At 48.6% G+C, this 26,016-nt stretch overlaps 6 protein-coding genes across 6 annotated transcripts; 4 read left to right on the top strand and 2 right to left on the bottom strand.

The window, feature by feature from the left end:
- Positions 1 to 1,336: 1,336 nt before the first annotated feature.
- On the top strand, positions 1,337 to 1,824 carry EsH8_V_000991 (uncharacterized protein; the record flags this gene model as incomplete). Its single annotated transcript, XM_083273507.1, has 3 exons — positions 1,337 to 1,562; positions 1,624 to 1,689; positions 1,748 to 1,824. 3 exons carry the CDS (start codon positions 1,337 to 1,339, stop codon positions 1,822 to 1,824), a joined length of 369 nt encoding a protein of 122 aa, XP_083126222.1.
- Positions 1,825 to 2,497: 673 nt separating this feature from the next.
- EsH8_V_000990 (NAD(P)H-quinone oxidoreductase) lies at positions 2,498 to 3,626 on the bottom strand (the record flags this gene model as incomplete). Its single annotated transcript, XM_083273506.1, has 3 exons — positions 2,498 to 3,118; positions 3,182 to 3,543; positions 3,602 to 3,626. The coding sequence occupies 3 exons, from the start codon at positions 3,624 to 3,626 to the stop codon at positions 2,498 to 2,500; spliced, it is 1,008 nt and encodes a 335-aa protein (XP_083126221.1).
- Positions 3,627 to 4,510: 884 nt separating this feature from the next.
- Positions 4,511 to 5,569, top strand: EsH8_V_000989 (SDR family oxidoreductase; the record flags this gene model as incomplete). The annotated part of the gene is made up of 1 exon (XM_083273505.1): positions 4,511 to 5,569. The coding sequence occupies one exon, from the start codon at positions 4,511 to 4,513 to the stop codon at positions 5,567 to 5,569; it is 1,059 nt and encodes a 352-aa protein (XP_083126220.1).
- Positions 5,570 to 6,100: 531 nt separating this feature from the next.
- Positions 6,101 to 6,844, bottom strand: EsH8_V_000988 (glutathione S-transferase family protein; the record flags this gene model as incomplete). The annotated part of the gene is made up of 1 exon (XM_083273504.1): positions 6,101 to 6,844. One exon carries the CDS (start codon positions 6,842 to 6,844, stop codon positions 6,101 to 6,103), a length of 744 nt encoding a protein of 247 aa, XP_083126219.1.
- A 935-nt stretch (positions 6,845 to 7,779) lies between these two features.
- On the top strand, positions 7,780 to 10,885 carry EsH8_V_000987 (uncharacterized protein; the record flags this gene model as incomplete). The annotated part of the gene is made up of 2 exons (XM_083273503.1): positions 7,780 to 8,234; positions 8,293 to 10,885. The coding sequence occupies 2 exons, from the start codon at positions 7,780 to 7,782 to the stop codon at positions 10,883 to 10,885; spliced, it is 3,048 nt and encodes a 1,015-aa protein (XP_083126218.1).
- Positions 10,886 to 21,701: 10,816 nt separating this feature from the next.
- EsH8_V_000986 (uncharacterized protein) lies at positions 21,702 to 25,840 on the top strand (the record flags this gene model as incomplete). Its single annotated transcript, XM_083273502.1, has 6 exons — positions 21,702 to 22,191; positions 22,236 to 22,317; positions 22,467 to 23,584; positions 24,194 to 24,349; positions 24,428 to 24,922; positions 25,821 to 25,840. 6 exons carry the CDS (start codon positions 21,702 to 21,704, stop codon positions 25,838 to 25,840), a joined length of 2,361 nt encoding a protein of 786 aa, XP_083126217.1.
- Positions 25,841 to 26,016: the final 176 nt, after the last annotated feature.

Raw genomic sequence — 26,016 nt, 5'->3', positions numbered from 1 at the left:
GTTCATCCTAGGAGAGAAACTTTCCATCCAATGTTACACTCATAAATGCCAAGGCTAGACTATTGATATGAATTGTACTACTGTGGCTGGTTCGCATCTCTCGTATAGGTTCACCAGAATATCAATTCCTTGACTTCCGAAGCATATCAGTAGACACAGCCCCCCTTCCATAGCTGTTATAACTGTACACGTGTATAACTTACTTATAGTAGTCACTTTTAAATCCCAGATTTAATCTCACATTGTTCACGTGGATACCTAGGTTCTACTTGTCTGGTGAAAGTTGCACAAAGAGAGAGTGACGCCAAGAATGTCAGAAATGCTGGGAATTAAAAAAAATGAGTCAAAAAAGTCGAAAAGAATAGACCTAAACATAGTTAATGCAGATGACATTTCACTGGGGACTTGGAGATCCTTACTGTAGTTATCACCAAAGATATATCCCTTGGTATATGGATAGCTCCGCCAATACGGCCAAGAGCATCGAAACAGACTGGCAAGCCACGAACGAGTCAGTAGGCTTCGATAGAAGTCAGTCCCTCTGGGTTTTAGTTCCCATTTGCTAAAGAAGATCAGTCCCTAAGAAAGTAAGGGTTTCTCTTGGCACTTGAAGATCCTTACTGTAGTTGGCACAATGTAAACTTTCCTGTACCTCTTGGAGAACTCCGTCCTTACCGCAGTTGTGCACGGACAACACTTCTGCGGCCGTCTGAAGACCTTGCCTTAGTTGACACAAGTAAAAGCTTCTTTTCGTATACTCTTTTTGGACAACTCCGTCAATACGCAGGCGACGTTGTCCATTCCACCTGGAGAAGTCCGTTAGCACCGCAAAAAGAGTTCAGTCCACTGATGAACCAAGAGTCTCCCAAACACATTTTTTTAATTTATGCAAAATGTTCTTTCATGTGCACGTGAGAAGAGGCGGTACTATCATATCAACCTCTCAATTCCTAGTAGAGCACTAGACAAGACATCATGAGTACTCTCTACAGCACGATTAAGTCATATACTACATTTTCAAAGGCCACATCTGCCAAGAGTTTAATATCTGCTTGGAAGTAAAACAAATTACATTTCTTTTCTTTTAATTTACCAGCTGAAAGTCAGCCTCTCTTCCCCTACATCATCGAAACCACGAATGCTGGGCTTTTATAAAGATAAGGGCGATTTAGCTTGAATGAGTACACTTTCAGGAAAATTATATAAGGAGTCCTTACTGCTTACACTAATCTCTCACCTCTTGTCTTCACCATCATCCTTACTCAAGCACTTCAATTGAAAAGCCTGTCGCTCACGCCCAATTCCACTATTTCCCAGCCCAAAACCCATACTCATCATGCAGTTCAATACCAATGCTCTTGCTCTCTTGGCCGCTCTGGCTTCCCTCGTTGCCGCTGCTCCCAGCGAAGCTACTGTTGGGGGCCGAGCTGCCTCCGACCCCAACGTTTTGAAGCGACAGACCCAGTACCAGTGCACGTCTGTGCCGCCAAACGAGCTCTCCGCTTGCAACGCCGCGATCCCCAGGCTTCGAGCCATCGAGGCCAATGGTTGCGACGTTTGGGGTAAGTTGTGCCGCCATCTTTGGCTTTTTGGGCATGTTTTCTGACAAGACTCGAAATCTAGGTTGCATTGCTGCCTTTGGCGGAACAATTTCAGCTTGCGGCGCTGCTATCGATGAATTCTTTTTGAGTCAGTTTTGGCGTCTCTCGCTTTTCGGAACTACAACTAACTTGTGCGCAATAATCAGACCCGGCCGCCGATCTTGCCTGCATTACGGCTGTCAGCGCCTTCCAAGGCCCTTGCCAGAACTGCGAACCTTGGTAGATGGCCTGCTGCAGATAAAGTTTTGGGACTACGTGGCACTTTATGTAGTTCTTTCCCATGTGGTTTCCCTACATAATTACGCGAATGCGGGTGTTGCAGTCAGGTGCTTTCAGTTGAGTTATTGATTCAGTCTGGCTGTTCTGCTAGGCAGACAAAGTAGGACAGAATCAGAAATACAACTTTTCACTATATGGAACTACCAGTCACAAGAGTGAAAGTAGAAACCAGTATCCTTTTAGCTTGAAATTGTGCCTGTCCCTTAAGGAGGAGCTCTCTATTGATAAATGTTTAAGTCGGCTAGGTGGAAATGCCACTTTTGGAACCAGTGGCCCATTGAAGTTCCTCGCAAATGATGTTTTCAGACGACATGGCAAGAAACTCACAGTCACGATTAAAAGATCAGACTCATTGCGTATCTTCCAATTCAAATTTGAAGCTTAGGGGAAAATCACCATCTTCTGTCTATTTATATCAGAGATAAATGCAGTAGACAAGTTTCGTAAATGGGCGTCTCCCTTGCTTGTTTAGTCTTCAAGTCGGGATCAAACGTGAAGAATCAGAGCCGCTCAAGTGTTTAGGTACGTACCGTTGGCTCGGATATTTCAACTGTGGCTATATTATACATGTGTGATTATAAAACTATTTTTTACAAAGCTTTTGCATACCCTCCCCATCAGGGGATTGTGCAGACAATTTTGCCCGCGTTGGCATTGTTCTCCAAGATGCCATGCGCCTTTTGAATCTCCTCCCATGACAAAACCGTATCGATCACTACCTTGAGCTTCCCTGCTTCAAATTGCGGAATGTACTCCTCAAGCCGACTCCGTAACTTCCCCTGATACTCAACGTCCCTACTTCGCAGCGTACTTCCCTCGATTCTGATCCTCTTGTAGAGCAGTTGCTCAATGTCCACGCTCTCGGCCTTGGTTCCACCTAATAAGCCCAAGAGCACAATGCGAGCATCCCGGGCCGCAACGTCAATGTTGTTTTGGAAGTAGCTCCCACCTATGAAGTCAACAACGATGTCTACTCCCTTGCCGCCGGTTGCCTCTTTGATGCGCTCCGCCCAGTTTTCCGTCTTGTAGTTAAAGGCGGCAGTGGCACCCAGCTCGTTGACAACAAAGTCGCATTTTGCTTGCGACCCGGCAGTTGCGTATATGGCGGACGCGCCGGCGTTCTTTGCTAGCTGGATACCGGCGATGGAAACGCCAGAGACTCCGGCATGCCAGAGCACCGACTTGCCGGCGAAAAACTCCCCAACAATGAAAAGAGCTTGCGTGGCAGTGATCCAGGTCTGAAGTTATGTCAGTCGCTCATTCGTAGAGACTAACAAAGCTCAGGACGGGGGGGCGCTCACCTCGGGAATGGCGGCGGCCTGCACAAATGTCAAGTTGGCAGGCTTGTGCAGCAGCATTCTGTGATTTACGGCGATAAATTCGGCGTATGCGCCTCCGTATGCGAGGCCGAAAACCTCGTCGCCCTCCTTGAAAGCGCCGTGGCTTCCTGGCCCGAAACTCTCGACTGTACCACTGAATTCCACGCCGAGCGTCTTGGGCGCCTGTGGTGGGAGGGGATAGCCTCCGAGGCGCTGAATCTGGTCCATCCGATTGATGCCAAAGGCCTTGACCTTGACGAGAACCTCGCCCTCGCTAGGGATTGGCTTGGGTGTGTCCGGGTTGATAAATAGGTTCTCTTTGGGGCCCTCGCCATTTATAATATCTATTGCGGGGATCAGAGGTCTATAGGCTGTAGGACTTTTGGGGGATTATTTTCTTACCCACTGCCTTCATTTTTTCGCTCATCTTGTCCTGGTTGTAATTCACTAATAATTGTTGCAAACTGGAACTTGGTAGAGTTGGGGATTGCGAGAGATTGCTGCGTCTTTCATCCGTTGGTGAGAAGTGTCCAAGTATGTTATATAATGACGGATGAATTATTGGTTGGATCTATTCCCACCGGAACTCACCCGATCTTTTACGAGGCTTAGTGATCATGGCTACACAGTAGCTGCGATTACTTTGAGTTAACCAGCTGTGTATTTTTAGCCATACTCCTGCGTGCACTGGCCTGGCACTAATTGAAAGGAACAAATGCACTGCTGTCGGCTTCCCCATGCTGGAATGACTAAGTTCACTCTTTGCAGCCTGTCATTTGTTACCATGTGAGGATGAGTAAGTCAAGTGGTCGGAAACGTCCGGAACGGTGAATTGATAGCGCACGCTATTTGCGCATGACGTCATTCTTTTCGTGCCATCGCTTCGCTCCCCTGCGACTCTCTGCTTATTAATGACTTTCTTCAATGCACAGCAAAGGCCTCAGTCAGCCACCGAAAGCCAGACACACCAAACATCAATGCCGTCTGCCGATTAAGTGGGCCGTAAACGCCCGGCGTCGCCCATCGTTCGGCATTCTGCGTTGAGGCTGACGAGTCGTCCGCTGTGGAGAGTTCCGCTTCTTGCATCAACCAGGAACAAGGACACACGCAACAGCAACGGGAGCCTTAATCAGCTGTGAAATAACAGGTTTGCTGAATATGTGACATCCTGTATAATGGTATTCACAAACATGCATATATATAGTCAGTTTGTGCCTCCGTCGATTGCGATGGGAAAGTCGATCAACATCACATCGCCTAGACTTCAACTACAACCCACCTTGATACGACACTTGTACCTTCACCGTCAGAATGGCTCATCGCATCCTTCTCACCGGTGCAAACGGCTTCATCGCCCAGCACATTCTCGCTCAGCTCCTTGAGGCAGGCCACTCTGTCAGAGCCGTAGTACGCAGCCAATCCAAGGCCGACCAACTGCACTCCACCTTCGCCTCCTACCCGTCTGAGCAGCTTGATACTGCTCTCGTCCCGGATATCACTGCCCCGTCTGCCTTTGACGCAGCTCTCACTTCAACTCCCCCCTTCGATGCCGTCCTTCATACCGCATCGCCATTCAACTACCGCGCCGTTTCCTCCAACCTTGACTTCATCGACCCGGCCATCAAGGGCACAACCGAGATCTTGTCCGGCATCGCTCGCGTTGCTCCCTCCGTGAAACGCGTCGTCATGACCAGCTCCATCGCCGCCGTCCTCAACTGGGGCCTGCCCGCGCAGACCGACCCCGTCAAGGTCTACACCGAAGCCGATTGGAACCCCATCACTTGGGACGAGGCCCTGACTACAAAGGCCCTGAATCTGGCGTATTCCGCCAGCAAGAAGTTCGCCGAAAAGGCGGCGTGGGATTTCGTCGCCGACAAGAAGCCCGGTTTTGACCTCGTCATCATCAACCCGCCCATGGTGTACGGCCCGCTCTACGACCCGAGTGTCTACAAGACCCCTCAAGAGCTGAACCAGAGCAACTTCAACCTGTGGCGCAACTTCCTCGAGCCGAGCCTCACGTCTGCGTCCCCCGTGCCGCCCACCGGGCTACACTTGTACGTGGATGTGCGCGACGTGGCACGGGCGCATGTGCTTTCGCTATTCAACCCGGAGGCCGGTGGCAAGAGATTCGTCTTGGGCAATGGAGGAGTCTCGAACCAGCGTATTGCAAACCTTTTCAGGGAAGAGCTGCCAAAACTGGCGGACAGCATCCCCAAGGGCGACCCAGAGAAGTCAGACCTGCCAAAGGGCTCTTTCGAAGTGGACACATCGCTGGTGCAGAAGGTTCTGGGACTCAAGTTCACCAAGACCGAGGACACTTTTAAGCAAGTTGCAGCACAGCTGGCCAAGATTGCAAAGCTGGCAGTTTAGATAGGGCGCTGGATGATAGATTCGCCACTGCTCGCGCTCATTGTAATATTTAGTTATAGTAATATCAGATTAACTTCAAGTCCATCAATCTACCCTTCATGGCGAGGCTGTTTTCGCAATTGGCATTCTGTTTGACTTTTCCATACGAAGGATTGACAAGTGGGTCCCACTTTGTTCACCTAAAACTTGAAGCAACTGTCTCTTTTCCCGGCGCGCTTAACAACCTCTCTCTAGAGCTCTTCCTTCCAAGGTTTGTCGAACATACCATCTTTTCTCCCTCTGATGGAACAAAATTCTTATCTCGAGTGCGCAGGACCATAATTTTCCTTTTCAATGGCATATTTCTCTGATTCCTTAGCATATGTCTCACATCCATACAGGACTTCTAGCCAGACATTGAAAAAAGTTTGCCAGCCTCCATAATTGGCCCTGAAGGAGAGTAGTAAAATTAATTGTGCACCAAATACGTCACAATGACCAGCTAAAGGATGTAATGCTTTCATGGGCCTCTATTAAAATAGATGTAGTTGCCTATTCTATCGGGAGCCACTGAATGGCTAGTTTTCTGATATCTTCGGGGAAGTGGTCTTCATGGTTCTTCGCAGGATCTCTCTTCTTGAATATGTCGAACAGCCGTTGCAGGTCGGGCAAGCCCGGGTCGGTCAAAAGATCTACATCATACAGCTCCCTCGAGAACTGGAGAAGGGAGTAAAGCATGTGGTGGGCGATTGTGAATCTGCTGCCGTCCCCGAACTGTGAGTCACCGAGATAGTTCTCCTCGATCAGGCGCAGGCTCTTCTTGCAGTACTCGAGGGCCAATTTTGCAGCGAGTGCGTTCGTCGACTCCAACTGCACAAAAAGCGCTGTTCCCTTGTGACACGCAAAGACAAACTGGGTGCTGGCTTCGTCGGCGAGGCCCATTATCTCCCTCGTTTGCGCCCTTTCTTTGGGCGTGTCGCCACGCATGCTAGTTTTGTTGGTTGCACTCGCTGCTAGTTCGACTTGCCAATTTTGTTGGGGGTCGGGGTTGTCGCAAATGTCCTCAAAGTATTCGAGGATGGCGGCTGATTGCTTGATGAGCGAACCGTCCGGCAGTCGGAGGATGGGGACACTGCCGGGGGGCTTGCCGGCTGCATCTATGCCGGCGCTGGTGACTGAGACGGGTGTGATCTTGATCAATGGGGACGACGTCAGGCCCTTTTCGGAGAGATACAAGAGGATGCGGCGGGGGTATAGTCCCCAAGTTAGGACGAAGAGTTCGAGATGGGCCTCCATTTTCATTTATGGAGTCTTAATGTTGATGATGCAATGTCCTGTAATTGCCCAAAGGTTTAACAATCGTGTAAGAGACTCGAGGCTCTTTATATACTGGGTCGCATCCTAGCTCGGGGACTTTCAAGTCCACGCTAAGCAAAATGTCCCGAGCTTTGGAGAGACTACATCGCTCCAAAAATGGTTTTTGGGTAGCGAGAAGTCTCCGTTATGTCCCCGCACTGTGGACCTGATTTCCTGGGGCAACTCATCTTCATTTGGAGGCAGCAGGAGCCCACTTTTGAACAGATCGTCTGCATTCAGCCCTTTCATAATAAGATGTGGTGGCTTGTCTACTTGTTATCTGACAGTTGTGCTACATCCAGACACAACACGCTGATATACAGTCACGGAATAATAGCTTTCACAGCAGGATTGTTCATATTCACCACTCGACAGAGAGTCAGAGAAAGAATAGAAAAAGAAGATGAGAAGACAGAGCGAGATGAGAGCATAACGACAAAGGCAACGCAACGCAAAATTGTCATTTGCAAATCATGCTCCTTGGTGTTTTCTCACCCGCCATATTTTGCCGATCGTTGCCAATTTATTTCCCGACCACACAGGTGGTACGGCTGAACGTTTGAGGCGTCATATGTGCAGGTAAGCCTTGGCTTGGAGGATTGGCAAATCATCATTGTCACCCCAAGCCACACGTGGCACAAGCAAGCACTGCCTTCGGTACGGCCATCAGGCGAACCCTTAGGCTTCCTTCAGGCAACCAACGAGAACAATATCGTCAATTGGAACCGATAAGAAGACTTTATCCCTCACTCATGTTTGGACACCACAGGGGCTAGTCGCGATACTTTTCGCCTGTACTGGTCCGATGCACCCAACCACGTCATTTCATGATTGAAGAGTCCCTCTCGTTATCGTTTTTCTGAGGCTCGTTCAACATGGAGGCACTCGCAGCCATCAGCCTGGCGGGTAACATTCTTCAGTTTCTGCAGTTCTGCCGTGGCCTTGTGTCCGACTCACTCCAGATCTACGAGTCCATCGATGGCACCACCGAGAAGTTCCGCAGCCTCGAGGACATGTGCCAGCACGTGAGCAAGCTCAGCACCAGTTTAATCCCACCAGAGTCGGTCGAGACTCTTCAGTCATTACCGGGTTCAGACCAACCGATGGAGGCGGAGATCGACCTTGTTCGCCTGGCGATTCGTTGCCAGGAGACCTCCGATGAACTGCACAACAGTTTAATCGATGCGCGTTTAAAACCGTCCTCTGGAAAAACCGCAAGTCTCAAGCAATCCGTTAAAAACTGGCTTGGAAAGTCGCGCATGAAGAGCCTTCAAGAAACAGTAGAAAACTGCCGCTCAGATCTCATGGCCTGCTTGACTGTCATAACATAGTACGTCATTATCAGAAGCACCCTTGGAATTTATTTCTGACGTACGTCTCTTCGGTAGCAAGAAGCAGTCGAGCGTGCTAAGACACATGGCTGAACTAGAGAAAGCGAAGCTAACTCTGGTGCATGATCATTCAGCTAAGCTGAAGGAGATCTCGGATCTGTTGGACAAGATCAATATCCAAGCCCGAAAAATCAGTACAAGAAACGACGACGATAAAGAGGTTCTGCTGAACTCACTCTCTGCGCAGATTGCAGTCATCTCGGCATCTTCAGACCGCCAATGGATGTTGGAGCACCGCATTGTGAAGAGCCTCCACTACGAGTCTCTGAGTATTCGGCACGAGTCAATCCCCGACGCTCATATTAAAACGTTCAACTGGATTCTGAACAAGAACGCTACCAAAGCAGCGGGCTCAAATTATCCGAAAGTCACGCTCCTAAACTGGCTTCGGACAGGCGACGGAGTGTACTGGGTGTCCGGCAAACCCGGTTCTGGGAAGTCGACGCTGATGAAATTCATCGCCGATCACCCTCGGACACAGGCTACGTTGAACGAATGGGCCGGGTCGAAAGAGTGCATCATTGCCGCGTACTATTTCTGGAATGCCGGCACACGCTTGCAAAAGACCATCGAGGGCCTCTTGAGATCACTGTTGTTCGACATCTTCGTCTCAAATCCACAACTCATCCCAGTGGCGGTGCCGCACCGCTGGGAAAACGCGAGCACCAAGAGAGGAAGGCGGAACTACAGCGTCCAAGGCGACCAAATTCTTCCTGTCTGGACTGTTCGAGAGATGTCCGATGTCCTTCGTCGGCTTGCAGTGACAACCGATGATGCTTTTCCCCGTTTCTGTCTCTTTGTAGACGGTCTCGATGAGTACCATGGCGAGCACAGGGATGTTATCAGGATACTTCAAACGTTATCCAGCGGCAAAAACTTCAAACTCTGCGTCTCGAGCCGTCCCTGGAACGTCTTTGAGGACTCATTGGGGATGGACGTGACAAGAAAACTATACCTTCACGAACTGACGCGTCAAGATATCCACAGGTACATTTCCTCAACACTACAAGAGGACAACAGTTGGAGACTCGAGGCACATACAGACAGTCGCTACGAAAATCTTGTCAATGCAATCACTACCAGAGCAGAGGGTGTCTTTCTCTGGGTGGTTCTCGTTGTTCGATCTGTATTAGAGGGTTTGAGCAACAGCGACTCGATCCAAATGCTAGAAAAGAGGATGAAACAAATCCCCGGAGACCTTCGTCTTTTCTTTCGACATATACTCTCCTCCATCGAACCTGTGTACCATAAACAGATGGCACTATACTTCCAAGTCGCACTCGATGCTCATAACCCGTTTACTCTGATGCACTACTCCTTCTTGGACCAGTGCTATGACACGGAGAATTTCGCCTTGGATTCCTGCATCAAGCCCATGGACCAGCACGATATTTTTCATCGACATTATGTAATGAGGCGGAGGTTGAATGCTCGTTGCAAAGGACTACTGGAGACGCATTTGAACCCCTCAGAGAGCCGCCCTTATCTCGGGCATACGGTTGACTTCCTCCACCGGACAGTACGAGACTTCCTTCGCTCAGAAGAAATGACGAAGTTCCTGAGCGAGATTCTGGGTGATTTCCCAGTCAATACACTTATACTCATGGCACACCTCGCGTTCATTAAGGCATTGCCACCTTCCGGGCCGACCAGGATGCTCATGGAAGAAGGAATGAGCTATGGCAGTAGAGCGGAGAAAGACTCCCCACAGGTGGCAATCGCGCTCGTGGACGAAATGTTCGACGTGGTGAAGCTAGCTGTCCCCGATTTAAATCTGAGAGAGCTAGCTCGCATGTCCATCCAGAATGGTCTCTGCGAATATGTATCAGACGGCATCGACGGGGGAATAGCAGGGTTTGGTGACATCTCTCGGCTGCTGAATCTTGCTCTGGAAGCAAGCACGGCGGCAAACTCAGACCCAGTTGAGATGGTAGCTATGGTCGACCTCCTTTTCTCTCGTGGCGCCGAACTGGACGACGAGAAGTGGGGGTATTTTCTGAACCTCCTCAGCACAGCTATCCAAGAGGGTTCGGAGCTGAATGTAGCGTCGAAGCAGCAACATATCCTGACCTGGATGCTCCCAAAGGCCAGAGACATCAACTCTCTTTACCTTGCCAGGGTATCGTGGGGGTATCTATTTTCTCGCATTGTATTGGACGACTGGGATTCGATAACTCGCAATTTGGCAGATGTCCGTCTGGGAATGATTCAGTCGCTTCTGGCACACGGTGCCGACCCTAATGCCCCGTATCCGTACGACGGCTGTTCCGTCTGGAGATGGTTTAGCAAGCAAATCCGAGAGACCAACCGCGGCGCCGGCGGGGATCCGGAGCGGAACTCTATGCGATGTTCAATGAAGCAGGAGACGTTTGGTAAAATCACCCAACTGTTGGTGGAAGCTGGCGCCAATGTCGAGGAAAAGGAGTCTTTGACGGTCGATGAAGTCACCGCCGCGTTTCCCTCTCGACTTGCGAAGCGTGTAAACGAAGCTATTGGGCAAAAGTCAAAGATCAAAGGTTGGAAGAGTCACGAAAGTACATGGGTAGGATCAATCACCTCTTGGTTTTGGGGTTCTAAGCGGGGTCATTGAATCGTTAAGTCGTAGTCGCGGCACGCACATATCTGGCAAGCATATAACTAGACATCAAGGGACACCCTGGTCAGCTTACTTACACGGAGTCAAGAATTAATCTCCATTCGACGTAATACTTCATTATTGTTATGCTCCCGACCCTCAACCTTTACTACAATGAAGGTGAGAAATACGGAAAAATACGCAAAGAGGTATCGAGTGAGTGAGTGTGGGCCTGGGCCGCCTTTAGGTGGTGAGGCTAGCGTAAACTAAGTGTCAAAGACAGTAGCCAATATTCATCATACAACATTAGAGGGCACCTCTCTTTTACGCATATGACTCAATGGTACATTTCTTCGACACCACTCCTGAATAGGTCATGATTTTCCCTGCGCGAAAGCAGCGTTGAGTTATATAAGTACGAGAGCCATGTTGCATCCAGACTGGGACAACCGTACAGTAATCGTAACGCGAGAAAAGAGAAATTAGGATGAGTCGCTAAAAATCTCCTCTCCCATGCGATCGGCAAACCCGAGATCTCATCCGTTTACACTTTCCGCTAAGCTAGGGCCTTGGCTTTTGCTGGCCAATGTCAATTGCGGATGCCAAGGGGTATGTACGCCATCAATAGTGGAGGCGTACAGAGTTGCATTGTGCCGCTGCAAGCAACAAGGACCAGATTAGCCCAAACGGTTGTAAAACCACGGCACCCTTAAATCTAGTAATGGATAATAGACAGTTTTGTGAGAATGCCAGAGAAGAAGGGCAAACCCCCAGATTTTGCCCCAGCATTTCCCTCTTCCGGCCTGTCTCAGTCGCTGGTTCAAAAACGAACCCTCGCGTAACTAGCCTCCGGAGGATCTTTCTTTAACGGGTTAGGATAGACTTTAACCTAAATACAGGTAAGCGCACTGGGAAAGTGGGTTTCCTTATTATGTCGTGCTTGCTGACACGGCTCTCGGCACCGACAGTTGCGACAAAAGATGAATCGATCAACCCCCTATTGTGGCCCGATCTCATCGTCTGCAAATGTCCACTGCCAGCGGTACAAGGCAGCCATCAAAGGGACACAATGTACCAATTAGATATTTGTAGACTCTTTCAGAAGACCCTATTTCAGGACAAAATTCGGCGTCCTCCCTTCTATGTAACCCACCCGACTTCAAAAATGTAAACGTCATCAGAAAGAAGAAAACATAATTTCCCGCAAGTCAACAATAGACAAGGGCAACATCCAGTACCGTTAATTCGCTAGAACTGCATTTGAATATGGTGCTCCATACTCACTTGTTATCATTTCACTCTGCTTGCAACACTCACCATTGATATTTGCCCGATCTAGATTGGTATCTAGATCCAGTTTTGTTTCTAACACCAGATTCGGAAAGACTGCTAACCGAAGCTAACCAGTCTTTCTTTCACTGAGACCGGCCGCTCTTAGTATGGTTGGGGTTGATTGCTAGATTTTACCGTCGGAGTTAGCTTTTCGGAGCCCATTGGCCAAAGGTCGAAACTGGTTCCAGAAGATGCATTCCCCACCCCCTAGTGACCGTTGAACACCCGAAAAGTCTTAGCTTTTATGTTTTGGCGGTTGTAACGCAACCCACAACAATGGTTAGAGTCTGTGCATAGCTTTGGCGATCGTAACCGACTTGTGGGAACTGACTTTTGGATACCAGAGGACTTAGACTTTTGGTCGGCCCCCCTTTTTTCTTTGTAAAGCTACTCCAAAAGAGTTGGCGCTATATTTGTTTATTGATTTTACAGAGAACTCAAATCCTGTATATCTCTCATGCCTCGGAGACGGTTCCGACGTCGTGTTTACTTCATGCCCAAGGGATCAAGAGGCGAATGTCCTGCGACAAGAACATCTCGAGATGTCTTCCGCTCCTTCGGCAGCTCAAGACCCTCAACAAATCGGTTCAGAGTCGAGGTCTAGTTCCTATACAATTAGTGAGCGCCCATGGACCCCAGAAAGTCAGGGCCATCCGCGACGGTGGGGACGAGCACGAAAGACATACGATACGTGCATAATTATCTTTCTCGAGTTTTACACGTATGTAGTGACGCCAGTTACCCTGCTCCGGTCTCTTGTATTGACATTCTCAGGACCACAATAAGCACAGCAGGGGCAAGTATACCAATCGAAATTTCGCGGTCAAAGATATTCTGACTCTGAAAAGACACCTGTTGCCGGGCGCATCCACCGTGAGCTGGGTCTCGGTCCGGTTTTGGCGACGTTTATATTTGTTTCAACGTACGATGGACTGAAATACCCTATTTTGTAGCATCATTCTAATGTGAACTCCAGATACCTTATTGGCCAAGCAGTTGGTGGAATCTTTCTTCCCCCTTGGTCAGAGTCTTTCGGCCGCAAGAATCTCTACGTTGTCAGCACTGGCCTATACAGCCTGTCATGCGTCATGGTGGCTGCGTTACCGACTGTCCCTGGAATCGTTATTGGACGCGTTATTGGCGGGCTCCTCTCTTCCATCCCAACTATTGTGGCCGCTGGTAGTATTGAAGATTTGTGGGATACTCGCGCCCGGGTTTGGTGGGTATTTTGGTGGTCAATGGTGGCCAATATTGGACTGCTGACTGGTGGCGTCGTCAGCGACTTGATAATGTCATATCTTCATTGGTAAAACGTCCCTGATACCATTCTTCTGCCCAATTAGCTAACATAGACTCTTCAGGACATGGGTGTTCTATACCGCGGCGATCGTCACTGGCTGTATGACCATCCTACTTCTCACGGTTAAGGAGTCACGGCCCTCGGTTGTGTTCGCCAAGACCCTTGCAGACGTCGAAGGTGCAACTAGCCCTCGCGGCTCAATGTTCAAGATGCAGACCTCCTCACACGAAAAGTATGACTTCCTCCGGCCTCTGCGACTTCTTTTTACCGAGCCAATTGTGTTTCTCGTTTCCACTGTCAGCGCCATCGCATTTGGACTCATCTATCTGTTTACGGAGGTTTTGCCAATGGTTTACGTCTCATTGGGGTTCAACGACCACCGTAAAAACATGCCTTTTCTTGCTTTGGGGATTGGTATCGTCTTGAGCATGCTCACGCGCATACACGACAGCCGATATCTCGCCCGCCGATCTGCAAGATCGTTGCCCATCACTCCAGAGTCGAAGCTCACAGGGTTCATAATCGGCGTGCCCTTTCTGGCCGGCAGTCTGTGGTGGTTTGCATGGACAATTCCCCCACGTGTGCTTGTTCACTGGGCCATCCCCACAGTAGCCCTTATACCCATTGGGTACGCGGTGAACGAGTACGATTACGTGTTGGCCGGGTATCTCACAGACTGTTACGAGACCTATACGGCCAGTGCCTTTGCGGCTTTGGGGGTTACCCGAGCATTACTCTGCGCGACATTCCCGCTCGTTGGAAGCGTCTTGTTCCACTCGGTTGATTCCAACACAGCATCGTCCATTTTTGCTGCTTTGGCAACAGTACTCTGTGTTGTACCTCCACTGTTACTACGTTACGGGAGCAGGCTAAGAGAGAGAAGTCCAATTGTGGGCAAGTAGCTAGCTACACATGGTATGTATAAAATTAGTGTAATATTGTACAAGTAATGATATACATTCTCACCACGACTCACATGCAGCCATTTTCGATGTGGCTGCGCAGAGTCACCTAGTGTGCCAGCTTTGCATAGAGAATGACAACGACACATCCTGCGTATGATCTGTGCGCTTACGAACTTTTTTTCCCCTGAGTCTTCGGGTGGATATCAGGACCCTGACAGATCGATATGTATGGTTTGCTCTCCAAAAGCTTTGGTAGGAATTTGCCGTCGGAGTTTAAAACGAATACGCATGTGGAGTGAGTTGCAGCGTTTGTGGATGGCGAATCGATCAGTGCGAAAACCGGTGGCGTCAGTCAGCGGCCGGGTCGGGTGTCTGGAAACCCCGGGACTCGGTCCCATGTGGCCGATAAGCTTGCTTCCGCCTGCTGGGATGTTCCAGGTATATGAACCCTCAGAGCCCATTTATTCAGAATCACAAGGTCCTCAAATCCGGTTGCACAATTTAACCATTCCATTCCAATTGAATGTTTGCGAGAGAGGTACTGCTCATTCCTGCGCGATGGGCTTGTAGACAGACGCTGCTGAGGGTAAGTTAGTCCTGCAAGGTAGCATCTAGGCAAACCACCGGGCCCGTGGTGCTCGCGCCTTGCTGCCGGGTTTTCAGGCGGCATCAATCTGCAGAGCATGTTGATGTATGCAAAATCATATCGTGACTGGACTTGCAATATTCAAGATATCTAGACATAGTCGGGTTCCTGTTGGAAGCCATAAAAGCTGATGCCTGTCGTAAAGGTAATGGTAGGTAGGTAAGATATCAACCGATCATCCGGTCAAGGCAGCGGCAGTTGAGACATTTTCGCAAAATAATCGGGGCTTGTTTATCGGAGGATAGGGGCCCACAGGCCAACCAACCGCCAAGCACCAATTCCGAACATGAATACTTTGAAAGAGAGGAGATAGAGGGGGCATGGCGCGACGATACACAACATCACCTCCCCCGGCTTCATTCCACGAAGCTTGTGAAGTTTGCATCCTACCGCAGAAGGAGTGAGGGGGCTGTGGCGGGGGCTGTGGAGGGGGCAAATGATCAACTTAGGTACGAAAGAAGGCAACAATGCCAACAAAGCCAAGAAAACACCTGTCATCGGAAAAGCTGCGGCGATCGTCCCAGTCGAGGATTTTCGTAACCGCCTGGTCAGGGCTGCGTCCAAACACACTGCACACGTGGCCTACTGCGACAACTGACTCTTGGGACCATTGACGGGTTCCTCCGATAGTAGTACAGCCTGCAAACTTAACGCAAGAACGTCCTTGTTGATGATGTTCTAAACGTGCTCGTGCTCGGCGACGAAGCGTCGGATACCGGGGTAGGGGGCGTAGGCTGTCGTTTAACTATTGTCACAGGGACGCGGTGGCTGTGCCAGAGTATATGTGCATGCGTCAAGGGCATTTCCGGGCTACTATCCGCACTCAACATTGACTACGGGGTACATGTCCCGCCCCTTCCGGTCACCTCCCTGACTAGAAGGAACTAATTTACTACACGAGAACCTCGTTTCTTCGCTTACGGGTCGACGCAATTTACGTGCAGACCGGGTCTTTGCTACCATTGGTTCTTCGTCTGATGATATCATAAGATTAAGACAGCTAGCTTCGCTACTCATTCGCTTTTTGCAATTGCGCTTTTTACAATTGCGCTTTTTGCAATTGTGCACGGGTCAGACTTCGTTCCCGAGACCGAATCAGTCAATGACTTGCGGCTTTGTTGCGTGGTTTCAAGTTTAAAAAAGATCCCGTGTTCGCGAGTTTCATTGGCCCGTCCTTGGAGAATATGCGGGGATTGTATCGCCTTTTTGTTGGCTATTCACAGCGACTTCAACATCAATTTCCTGTCATGGGTCGCTCTTCAATTCAAAATTAGTCGCAAATCGCATACAAGGCGAAGGATTACCTTATCGTGTGCGACCGGACTGTGCCCTATCGCTTACGAATGGGTGTCGATGGTAGAGAAAGGACAGTTTGGACATTTTCAGAACGGCCTGACCCCAGAAATCACTATTTAGCTGTAGAAGATTTCCAGAGTCTTTGGGAGCAATTTGTATGAGCAAGCATGTTGTTTACGAAATCGAATATTGCATTCCGTCCTTGATGACTTGCTATTAAACTGTTTGAATCATGCACCGACTATGCAGCCCTCCAGTGAAATACTTGGCCAACAAAAATATAGGAACATGTGTACTGAGATCTATGCACAGTTGATGGGAAAGTTGTCTGATGTTTTTTTGGTGATGTGTGGTTATCTACATCTAACATCAGGTGGAACATGTTGCCATTACCACTTTCGGTTACAACAGACAATTGTAGTACAGGGATAGTAACCTTGCGACAACACTTGTCAGCCCCCAAGCCTGAGTCAAGCCAAACCTTAAAAAGTGCATGGTGGGACCCAATTGCCGTTTATAGTGGCGGGTAGCGCTGACACCTGTCCGTCGCATTCATGCGGTAGCAATTCGTTGCCGACGCACCTTGCGTGATCGAACCGGGGCGATGAACTGAATGATAGTTGTCCTCAGAATAAAAGCAGTGTAAATACGATATATTAATTGTCTTCCAGTCATTCATCTGCACCGTCTTTATCCGTCTCCTCGGTATTTAAACGTTTTACTGTTAGCTGTTTGATGTAATTCGGGAAGATCGGTTGCAGTGTTCGGGCGTCTAGCAATGAATGACTCGGCCATCCATAACATCACTAGTCAATCAACAGACGACGTCGATCACGATATCCTAGTCATCTTACACTGGATCCCCATCAATGCCCTTGGCCCTCGGTCCCGCCGACAGCTACAGGAGCTCCACTGGTATGGTGTTCGCCTCATATTAGGTACACAGATAATCCCGCTGCCCGCCAATAAATAATATATAAAGGTTTAAACTTCTCAAAAAAGAAACTCTGTAGTTCTCCAAACCTTCATATCTTTTGCATCAGTAGTACAGTTTCTTTAATTCAACGTCATTACTACGAAGTCACGATGCAGTTTAGCTTCCTCCTCCTCTCAGTTCTTGCTACGATCTGTACCGCAGCACCCCCTATCACTCCCGAACCTGGCCTAGGAAAATCACCCGCGGCAGTATGTATTGAAATATTCCAATAGTCCTTTGAAGATACTAACTGTACAATAGGTGGTAATACTCCTCTCACAGTCTAATCAGTCACAAGCTTACCATTCGTCTATTTAGTTACAAGAACTAGCCGGCAGGGACGAATGCTGCTGTAAGTTCCTCATGCGAACTTGAAAGAAGCATAACTAAAATAAGTATAGGGTTTCTGGCGGGCACTCAAGCTTCAGACTGCTTGTGCTCATGTCCCGGAAAGTTCAATACATATCCCTGCACAACTGCCCAGTGCGGACCTCGGTGCTAAGCCCAAGTCAAACGTTACGGGGAATAGCATCAAGCTAGTGGGATTGATACCGGATAATAATTGGCCAATTCAATCAAGTTGGTATGGTTTAAGAGGATACGGTTCTTCACCGTCATATATTTTGTCGAGGGCCACCCGGGATATGTTTACTGCCCAGGCAGACTCCTCGCCTCCCACCCGCTTACCCGGTGGGAGAACTGCATATTATTCCTCGCAGTCTTTAGAGCTGTTTCAATAGATTTATTACTTTTTCAAGTAACTTTGGCCCTTGGCTTTTTTTTTCTATGAAGATCGATTGCAAGAGATGTAGATGAAGTACCTAGACAAACTGAGTCTGTAAGTGAGGCGAATTCAATCCTATCGCCAATAACATAGATGATCCCCGATAAAGCAAACGAAGATCTTATATAGGGTGCTGTGACAGCTTTCTGTAGTTTGTAGTCCATTTCGAGACCTCAGATTGTCGGCGTTATTGGGCAAAGTGACTTTGGAGCCACGTGTGGGCCGGCCTTGGTAGAAGACTCTATTTAGACGACGATAACGACCGGTAATTTGTATCTTGTAAGTAACGTTTACCTATTATGATTTTTACTCTAGTAAAAGGTGTTGATAATGGATTGACTTGCGACTGGTGATGAAGGAAAAGAAAAAGACCAATCACAGTGCAGCACCGCTTCCTGGACGTTTTAGGAGCTGATCAAATGAAGCAGGTAGGCGGACGGCAGATTGGCATTTAGCAACAATGGTGTATCCCTGGAATAAATCCTGGCAAGGGGTAAAACGACAGGATGTTTGGTAAAGAAATTTATTCCGCTTCTGAAAATATTTATTCAGGTCCAGAGATGCCTGATACTAGTTGTTCCTGAAGACTAGCCACTCCCATACCATCTCCAAGAAGAGGCAGACCTTGCATAGAAAGTAATGTGTCTGGCTCTGGGTCAAAGACCTTTCTAACCTCTACTGTTGGTTGGGCGCTCGTAATGAGTAGTTTAAAAGAAGGCCAACCTCCATAACCACCTTGCTCCACCAAGCCTATCAAGCTCATGATTACGGTGTCCATTCCATCAAGATACTGTTCAGTCTCGTAAAGATTGATGCCGTCAATGAGACAGAATACCAACGCATTTGACGGGAGCTGTCGGAATAACAAGATGAACACCTCACACATAATCTTGATGTCATCTCTTTCGAGGTCTTCCAAGAATATCCTGGGGTCTGGTCGAATGGGACCAAACGCATACTGACGTAAGAGCTGGTTGATAAGGGACCGAATTATCGCCGAGCCTCCTTGATGTGCATCCCAAATCTGATGTCTACCGCAGAAGAACACAAGACCAACGAAATTGTTACCATAGCGTCTGAATGTGTGAGTCAAGAGAGTACAGACTACTGAGAGTGGCGAGATATCGAAGGGGGGTCGAAAGTCCCCATGCACAAGCAACCTAGCGGAGCGGCTTGACGACATCCATTTTCGGAAAGGATGAGTCCCCAAAAGTTGTTGCGCCCTGCCTCTATCCTTGTGTAACATCAACTCTGTATTCTCCGCTACATACCGAAGATCTTCCTCGTCTATGGCCGGGATGTGCAGACGGACCCAAATGTCTTGGGGTGACCATAACGGCTGTTCTATGATAAGTTGCGGCAATGGAGATGGGGTTCTCATCATGGGTGACTGTGGCCTTCTGGCTGCTGCAGGAATTTTCAGTATGTATGTTTAGACCAAGAACAAAATACATTGATATAGCCATACCTTCAAGACCGCTCAAAAGTGGATAAACCTCGTTGAATAGGTTTGCCAAATATAGCATCCCCATGTTGTTGATCCGCACGTCTTTATGGATGGATCCGAGAACGTGCTGCATGAATAAATTATCTTTCATGATGGACGCATTTTGTTCCATCATATGGCTGTTATCTGTACGGGCATTAGGCCAGATTCATAGCGCTCGTTCCAATTGGTGATTGGACTTACCACTACTAATGCGATGAGTGAGCGACATACTCGCTTGGTTTTCCAAGGAGTTACAGCGGCTCTTGACTTCATGAAGGCTTCGGAGAAGGATCTTTTGATACTCAGAGCCCGCAATAATCGCCATGCCAGCTCGTTTTGCTGCATCGAGCCAAGTTAGCGCCTTTGGGGGGTCTGCTTGAGTTCAATTCTCATGTCTTCAACCTTACCCTGGTGACTAGTATAGAAGGCGATGGCGTTCTCTATGGCATTGAAGATGGCGCAGACCAGACTGCATGACGCTGATACAATGTTTTCATCTTTGGGATATGTCTGAAGGTAAAAGTCCATCTTCTCAAATGCTTCAGGTAAATCATCAAAACTTGTTGTCACCTCCTCTCTGACCTCAGACACCTGGCGATAAGCCTAGAATGCTTGTCAATATGGAATTGTTGATGACATGGATTATTGAGCCGCTCCAACGTTTAAGTGTGGGACTTACATCTAATACAACTTTGATAGCGCCGATAACGGGCTTAGAAATGTCTATTTCAGGTAAAAGCTTTGTGGCCTGTTGTAGCTTCCCCGTATGGTCGCTTAGAACGCTTCGGACCTTTCTTCTGAATTTACCAACTTGCTGTGGCCCAGAATAGAAATCATATTTCTGCCGAGCCATATCCAGCTTGGCTTGGACATCAGGCCACGTCGAAAGGTGCCGGATTTGCCATTCTGGATCCTTTATAACGCAGGGGGTAGGTTCCATAGTCAGTACATCCATTGCCTTGGGGAAAATTTCGTGCCAGAATAACATATCATTGATAGCGCCGGGTCCTGGTCGTGCCGAATGTTGAGGTAAGGAGGGAAGGACGGGCGCCACAATCGTTGAAGGCATCAGGTTTTGAGGCATCATTTCATCGGAGCGGTTAAGTGCTCGGGGGGTAAATCGTCTCTGAGATGGATCGAACTGGACATAGCGAGGGTCGAAAGCGGGATGATACTGGTATAGCCTGTTCTCGATGAAGTCCACGGCGGGCGAGTGAAGGCGGAAAGAAGGCTGAGGAGAGGCAGATTGCGTGACGCCGTCCTCGTTCATAATTAAGAAATGGTCGTGAGATTCTGTTCCTGGTGTCTCGTTGAACCAAAAGAGTCAATAATCTTCCTGGGTAGGGGCAGGAGGCATGGAAGATCGGCTAATCATGACAGAAGTTCTCATGTTTGCGCCAACTATACCGCTCCCTGGCTCACCTATGTTGAATACGTTCTTCGACCCGTCCCACATCTTTGGTGTGGTAAGACAAGGCTGTGACGGGAATTGCACCTACTCCTGCATATGTAAAGTTTTATAAATGAACCCGTTACGGTAAAGCCTGCTTCTCGAATTTGAAAATCTAAATCATCATTGGCTAGTGAGCTGAAGATTGCGTGCATGTATTGCTTACTGCATAAGCGCTTATCGTTCTTGGCGGTTAGTGTGAAATCAGGCTGAAACAGCTGTCCAATCTCCAAGCCCGTCCTAGCCGAGAACAAAACCCTTTCAATTGAATCATCGATATTTTGAGGACAATAGCCCCATCAGTACTATGCAACTTCAAAACGTATTGGACTCCACAGACGCTTCGCAAACATTTGCTATCCATCATAATTCCCTAAACTTATACAAAGCAGCCCTCTTTTATCAATACATCAACCTAAACACCAATCATCGTACATATTAGTTGCGGAAAGTCTGCGCTAATTGTAGCCAAAATGCCAATGGAAGTCATGGAGCAAGGCGTATTCACGGAGGCTACAGCAGCGGATAGTCCCTCTTCGAGAGCTGTGGAGCCCGATCTGAAAACCGATGACAGCCAAGCGGAAGACTCTCACCATTTTCCGTCAAGGTCAGATGGGGTAATCAAACCAGCCTTGCACTCAGAGCCAGTTTCAATGGAGCCTTTCACGGGCGAAGATGCGCCGAATATCGCTGCTACGGAGCTGAAAAGCTTTGACGAAAGGTTCCGGGCCATGGAATCAAAGATGAATCTCGTGGACACAATGTTTGGCATACACGAATCTACAGTTGAAGCGGCAAAATACGGCGATATGGATCCTGCAGTTTCAGTTTATTGGCGGCGGGAAGGGGAAAAATACACGCAGCATTTGGACTTTTACCGCGACGCAATGTTTTTTATGAAGAGAATCCGCGAGTCGCATCAGAGACTCATCCGCTTCGAGCAACAACGGAAGGAGAAGGCCGAAGCGGAACTAAAAGCAAGAAACTCCCGGGCGCCTGAGTCGGAAACCACCAAGGAAATTAGCACCAAGGCCTTTTTGAAGGGAGAGCAGGCCAAGGTGATGCAAGTCGATTGGGATGTCTTCGCTTCCAAGAAAGGGGATATCGAGAAGTCTATCATGACGCCTATCGAAGTCATTTCTGGTGAACCTGAGTCTCAAGAAATTCTTCAGCTTGCAGTTACCCAGAGACGGAACAAGAAATCAAATCAGGTGCCATCGCGCCAGGTCGAAAGAGTCTTGCCAACGCGGCAAAATCAAGATTCCTCAAGTCAGCAGCCCTTGCCTGAGAGGATCAAAATTCATTCGGAGGCTTTAATAGCCGTCTTCTCACAAGTCACGAAGAGCCCTAGGTGGCCAGTAGCCAAGGATGGCTCGCTGGTATTTCTCCGACCATACCAAGACTTGGTTTACTACAAGGACCAACTGGCTCGCTGACCTCGAGAAGCGGTTCGAGAACTATGACGGAACGGAGAGCAAACAGGTTCCCGCCGAAGGCACTGTAACCGTACTTGCCGAGAACTTGTCTCCGGAAAGTGCTAACGAAGAGAAGAAAACAGAAAAGGGCCATAATCTACCGGGCGAAAAAAGCGGCGCCCGGGATGATGACTTTGACGACGATGCCAGCATAAATGGCCACGAGGTAGAAGAGCCCGACACATTGAGTTTAGCGACTTCGATCACATCCCTGCTGCATTTACGCTGTCTTATGCACTTCATAGACACAGAGATTGAACCCAAGCGGGAGTACGTCAATAGCAAGGAATGCACCCGCATACACTTTCACGACTTGTGGCATCTCTTCAAGCCCGGCGACAAGATTATCAACCAAGAGGAGAAACAGGTGTTTGTTGTATTACGCGTTCAGATCCCACGTCACAAGGTCGAAGAGCCCTGGGAGCGATGGAATAGGCGGGTTATAGATGATTCGGATTCGGATTCGGACGTGGAGAGGGATGAGAACGACAATCCTTTCACGCTCAGCTGTGCCTATATCGACTTTGACGGCAAGGCCTTCGGTCCTGTCGCGATTAAGTTCAAGATCTCCCCATTTGGGGAGCTCAAGCAGATCAGGTCTCTCCCAGTCTACCCGCTACGATTTGCCAAAGATACCCAATCGCGTCAGAATATCGCCAAGAGAGGCCAAATGTTATTAGATGTGGCCAAATTTAAAGCCATGTACTACATGGGAGTCACCCTAGACAAGAGGGACGAGATCGACAGTCAAGTTGTTATCGACTTTAACGAAGCACTGGCCGACGAGGACCGGAGGAAGGCTTGGGAGCCCAAGATAGCGCCCGTCAGCACCGCACCAGACGCCCGGGGTGATGATACCTGCATGGCACTCTGCTGCATTCACCAGGTTGTGCGTGAAGGATTTCTTGTCGATTCGAAGATGACCGAGGATTACGTGAAGACCTTGGTGCCCGATACGTCACTACAGGCACCATCTCTTATCTTGTCCCCAAGGTCTCTTGAAGACACGCTCAACTCAGTGGACGAGTTGACAGAAACGGAATTCCTCGTCATGACATATCGTGTGTTCGGATTTGTTTTAAGAAGTCATAAATGGGGTGAGCGTTCACTTCGAGTTTACTACGGAAACATTTTACTAACTGAGTAAAAACAGCTCAACTTGACCTTACGCTGTTGCGATACGAGAATTCTAACGCCAGAAATTTGACGGTTAATGCCTTTGAGAAACTTGAACTGCCTGAGGGCCATAGAGAAATGGTCAAGTCTCTGGTCATCCAACACTTCCGAACCAGGCAATCTGCCTTCGCGAGAGACGAACAAACAGACTTGATTCAAGGAAAGGGTACATATTCCTCCTTTCAAATCACAATGAGTGTTCATTGGCTTCTTGCCGCTTCTAATTTGATTCCACCGGCTAACAAGATGGCTCTGCTCTTCAGGCAAAGGACTCATTCTGCTTCTGCACGGCGCCCCCGGTGTCGGGAAAACTACTACCGCTGGTACGTCAACCTGAAAGAAAATGGTTCAGTCTGTTTGTGGCTTACGTTTACGAAATAGAGGGAATTGCCGAGCTTTTTAGAAAGCCATTATTCCAGATCACATGCGGTAAGGGAGGATCATCCGAATCCGACGCCGTTGGACTCACTAACGACCTCATTCAATTGTTTTAGGAGACCTGGGTACCACTGCGAAAGAGGTTGAGACCGAACTTGAGAAGAACTTTGCCCTGGCGAGTAGATGGGGGTGCATTTTGCTTCTGGATGAAGCCGATGTGTTCCTTTCCGCGCGTGAAAGAATGGACTTCAATCGTAACGGCTTGGTTGCTGGTAAGTGCCCCCCTTCTTGTCGCTCTGCTTTTGGTTTTTTACTACGACTTTGTGATCTAACGAAAAATGCTCTCATAGTTTTCCTTCGCGTTCTGGAATACTACGCCGGTATCTTGTTTCTGACGACAAACCGCATTGGCGACTTTGACGAAGCCTTCGCCTCGAGAATCCACATGAGCCTGCACTACCCTGAGCTCGACGAACAAAAGACTCTAAAAGTCTTCAGGCTCAATCTCGAACTCATCGAGCAACGTTTCCAGAAGCAGGGGCGCACCATCCTATTCGACCCATCCTCCGTCGAGGACTTTGCGCAGCAGCACTTCCGTGAGCACAAGTACCATCGGTGGAACGGACGACAGATTCGCAACGCGTGTCAGACGGCCCTCGCACTCGCAGAGTTCGACGCGCAAGGTGGCGCTCTGGAGATCGATGGACAAGTCGACAAGAACGCGGTTGTCAAGCTGCAACTTAAATACTTCAAAACGGTCCAGAGAGCCTATCTTGACTTTGGAAAATACCTCGGCGACATCCAGGGCGCTCAGGGCGACCGCAGAGCAATCGACTATAAGCTACGTGCGAGATCGGATACGCCTTACCAAACGAAACCAAGCCTGTTCTCGCAACATGAGGGATCCAGGTCTTTTGAAGGGCACCCAGGCAGTTCGCAGTATCTCTACCCACACAGAACCTCGTCAGACATGTCGCAATCCAATCTTGGCTCGCAACAAGAGTCCCACCATCAAAGCTACCGCGACCGTCCAACTACCCCAAATGCGACCGTTGAACAGCAACAAGGCTCTGGACAGTACACTCGGTTGAACAAGCCGCAATCTTTTGGGAATCCCGGAGGATACGAAAGTCCACCTTCATTTGGGCAACAAGGAAGTAGCCAATATGCCCAGATGGAAACTCAGTATCAACAAGGAAGACAACAGAGTCAGCAATACGAATCACCACAGGCTGGATTCCAGCCAGTTCATAGTAGAGAGAATCCTCAACGCCCAGGTTCAGGTTTCAATGGTTCTCCGCTTGCCCATCGTTCTGCTCAGCATCACCAACCACAGTACACGTATGACAATATGGGCCAAGAGGGTGGCTTACAAGACCATGATGGATTGGCGCAGGACCCAAGCGCCAACGTGCCTCATTCAATCTTTCGGAATATTCAATAAAGACCTAGAAGCTAGGGCAATCTGTCGCCGTTTGGTGAGAAGAACGTTTCCCAGTTATTATCAAGCGTGTCGAAGCGAGGATATCACAGACGCTGGGGCCTAGCCCAACATATTTGTTATAAGCATCATCACACTGAGCATAAAATTTTTGACGGCCTTTTAATATTATGACTCTATCAGCGTTATAACAGTACAGGTAAATTCCATTTACTATTCAGGTAGACAGATGTACCTTCGTAGTCGCTCACTTCTTGAGAATACTGATCCGTTGACCAAATTGACCACTAATCACTTGTCAGTTGCGCCCAGCATTTCCTGACTGTTACTTTCAAACGGTATTGTCAATGGTACGGACTTCTGCTTATGTGATGCGAATCAAATCTATCGCTATCAAGACCAATAACCTCTTTCGATACAAACAAGCAAAACGCGTTTGGATTAAGATGCTGTGATGGGTAAAACTTGGTGTAAAGTGGGTATTTGATGCCTTGGCAA

Source organism: Colletotrichum jinshuiense, chromosome 5 (assembly GCF_051148585.1).
Source record: "Colletotrichum jinshuiense chromosome 5, complete sequence".
NCBI lineage: Eukaryota > Fungi > Ascomycota > Sordariomycetes > Glomerellales > Glomerellaceae > Colletotrichum > Colletotrichum jinshuiense.
This window is presented reverse-complemented; position numbering and strand designations above follow the sequence as displayed.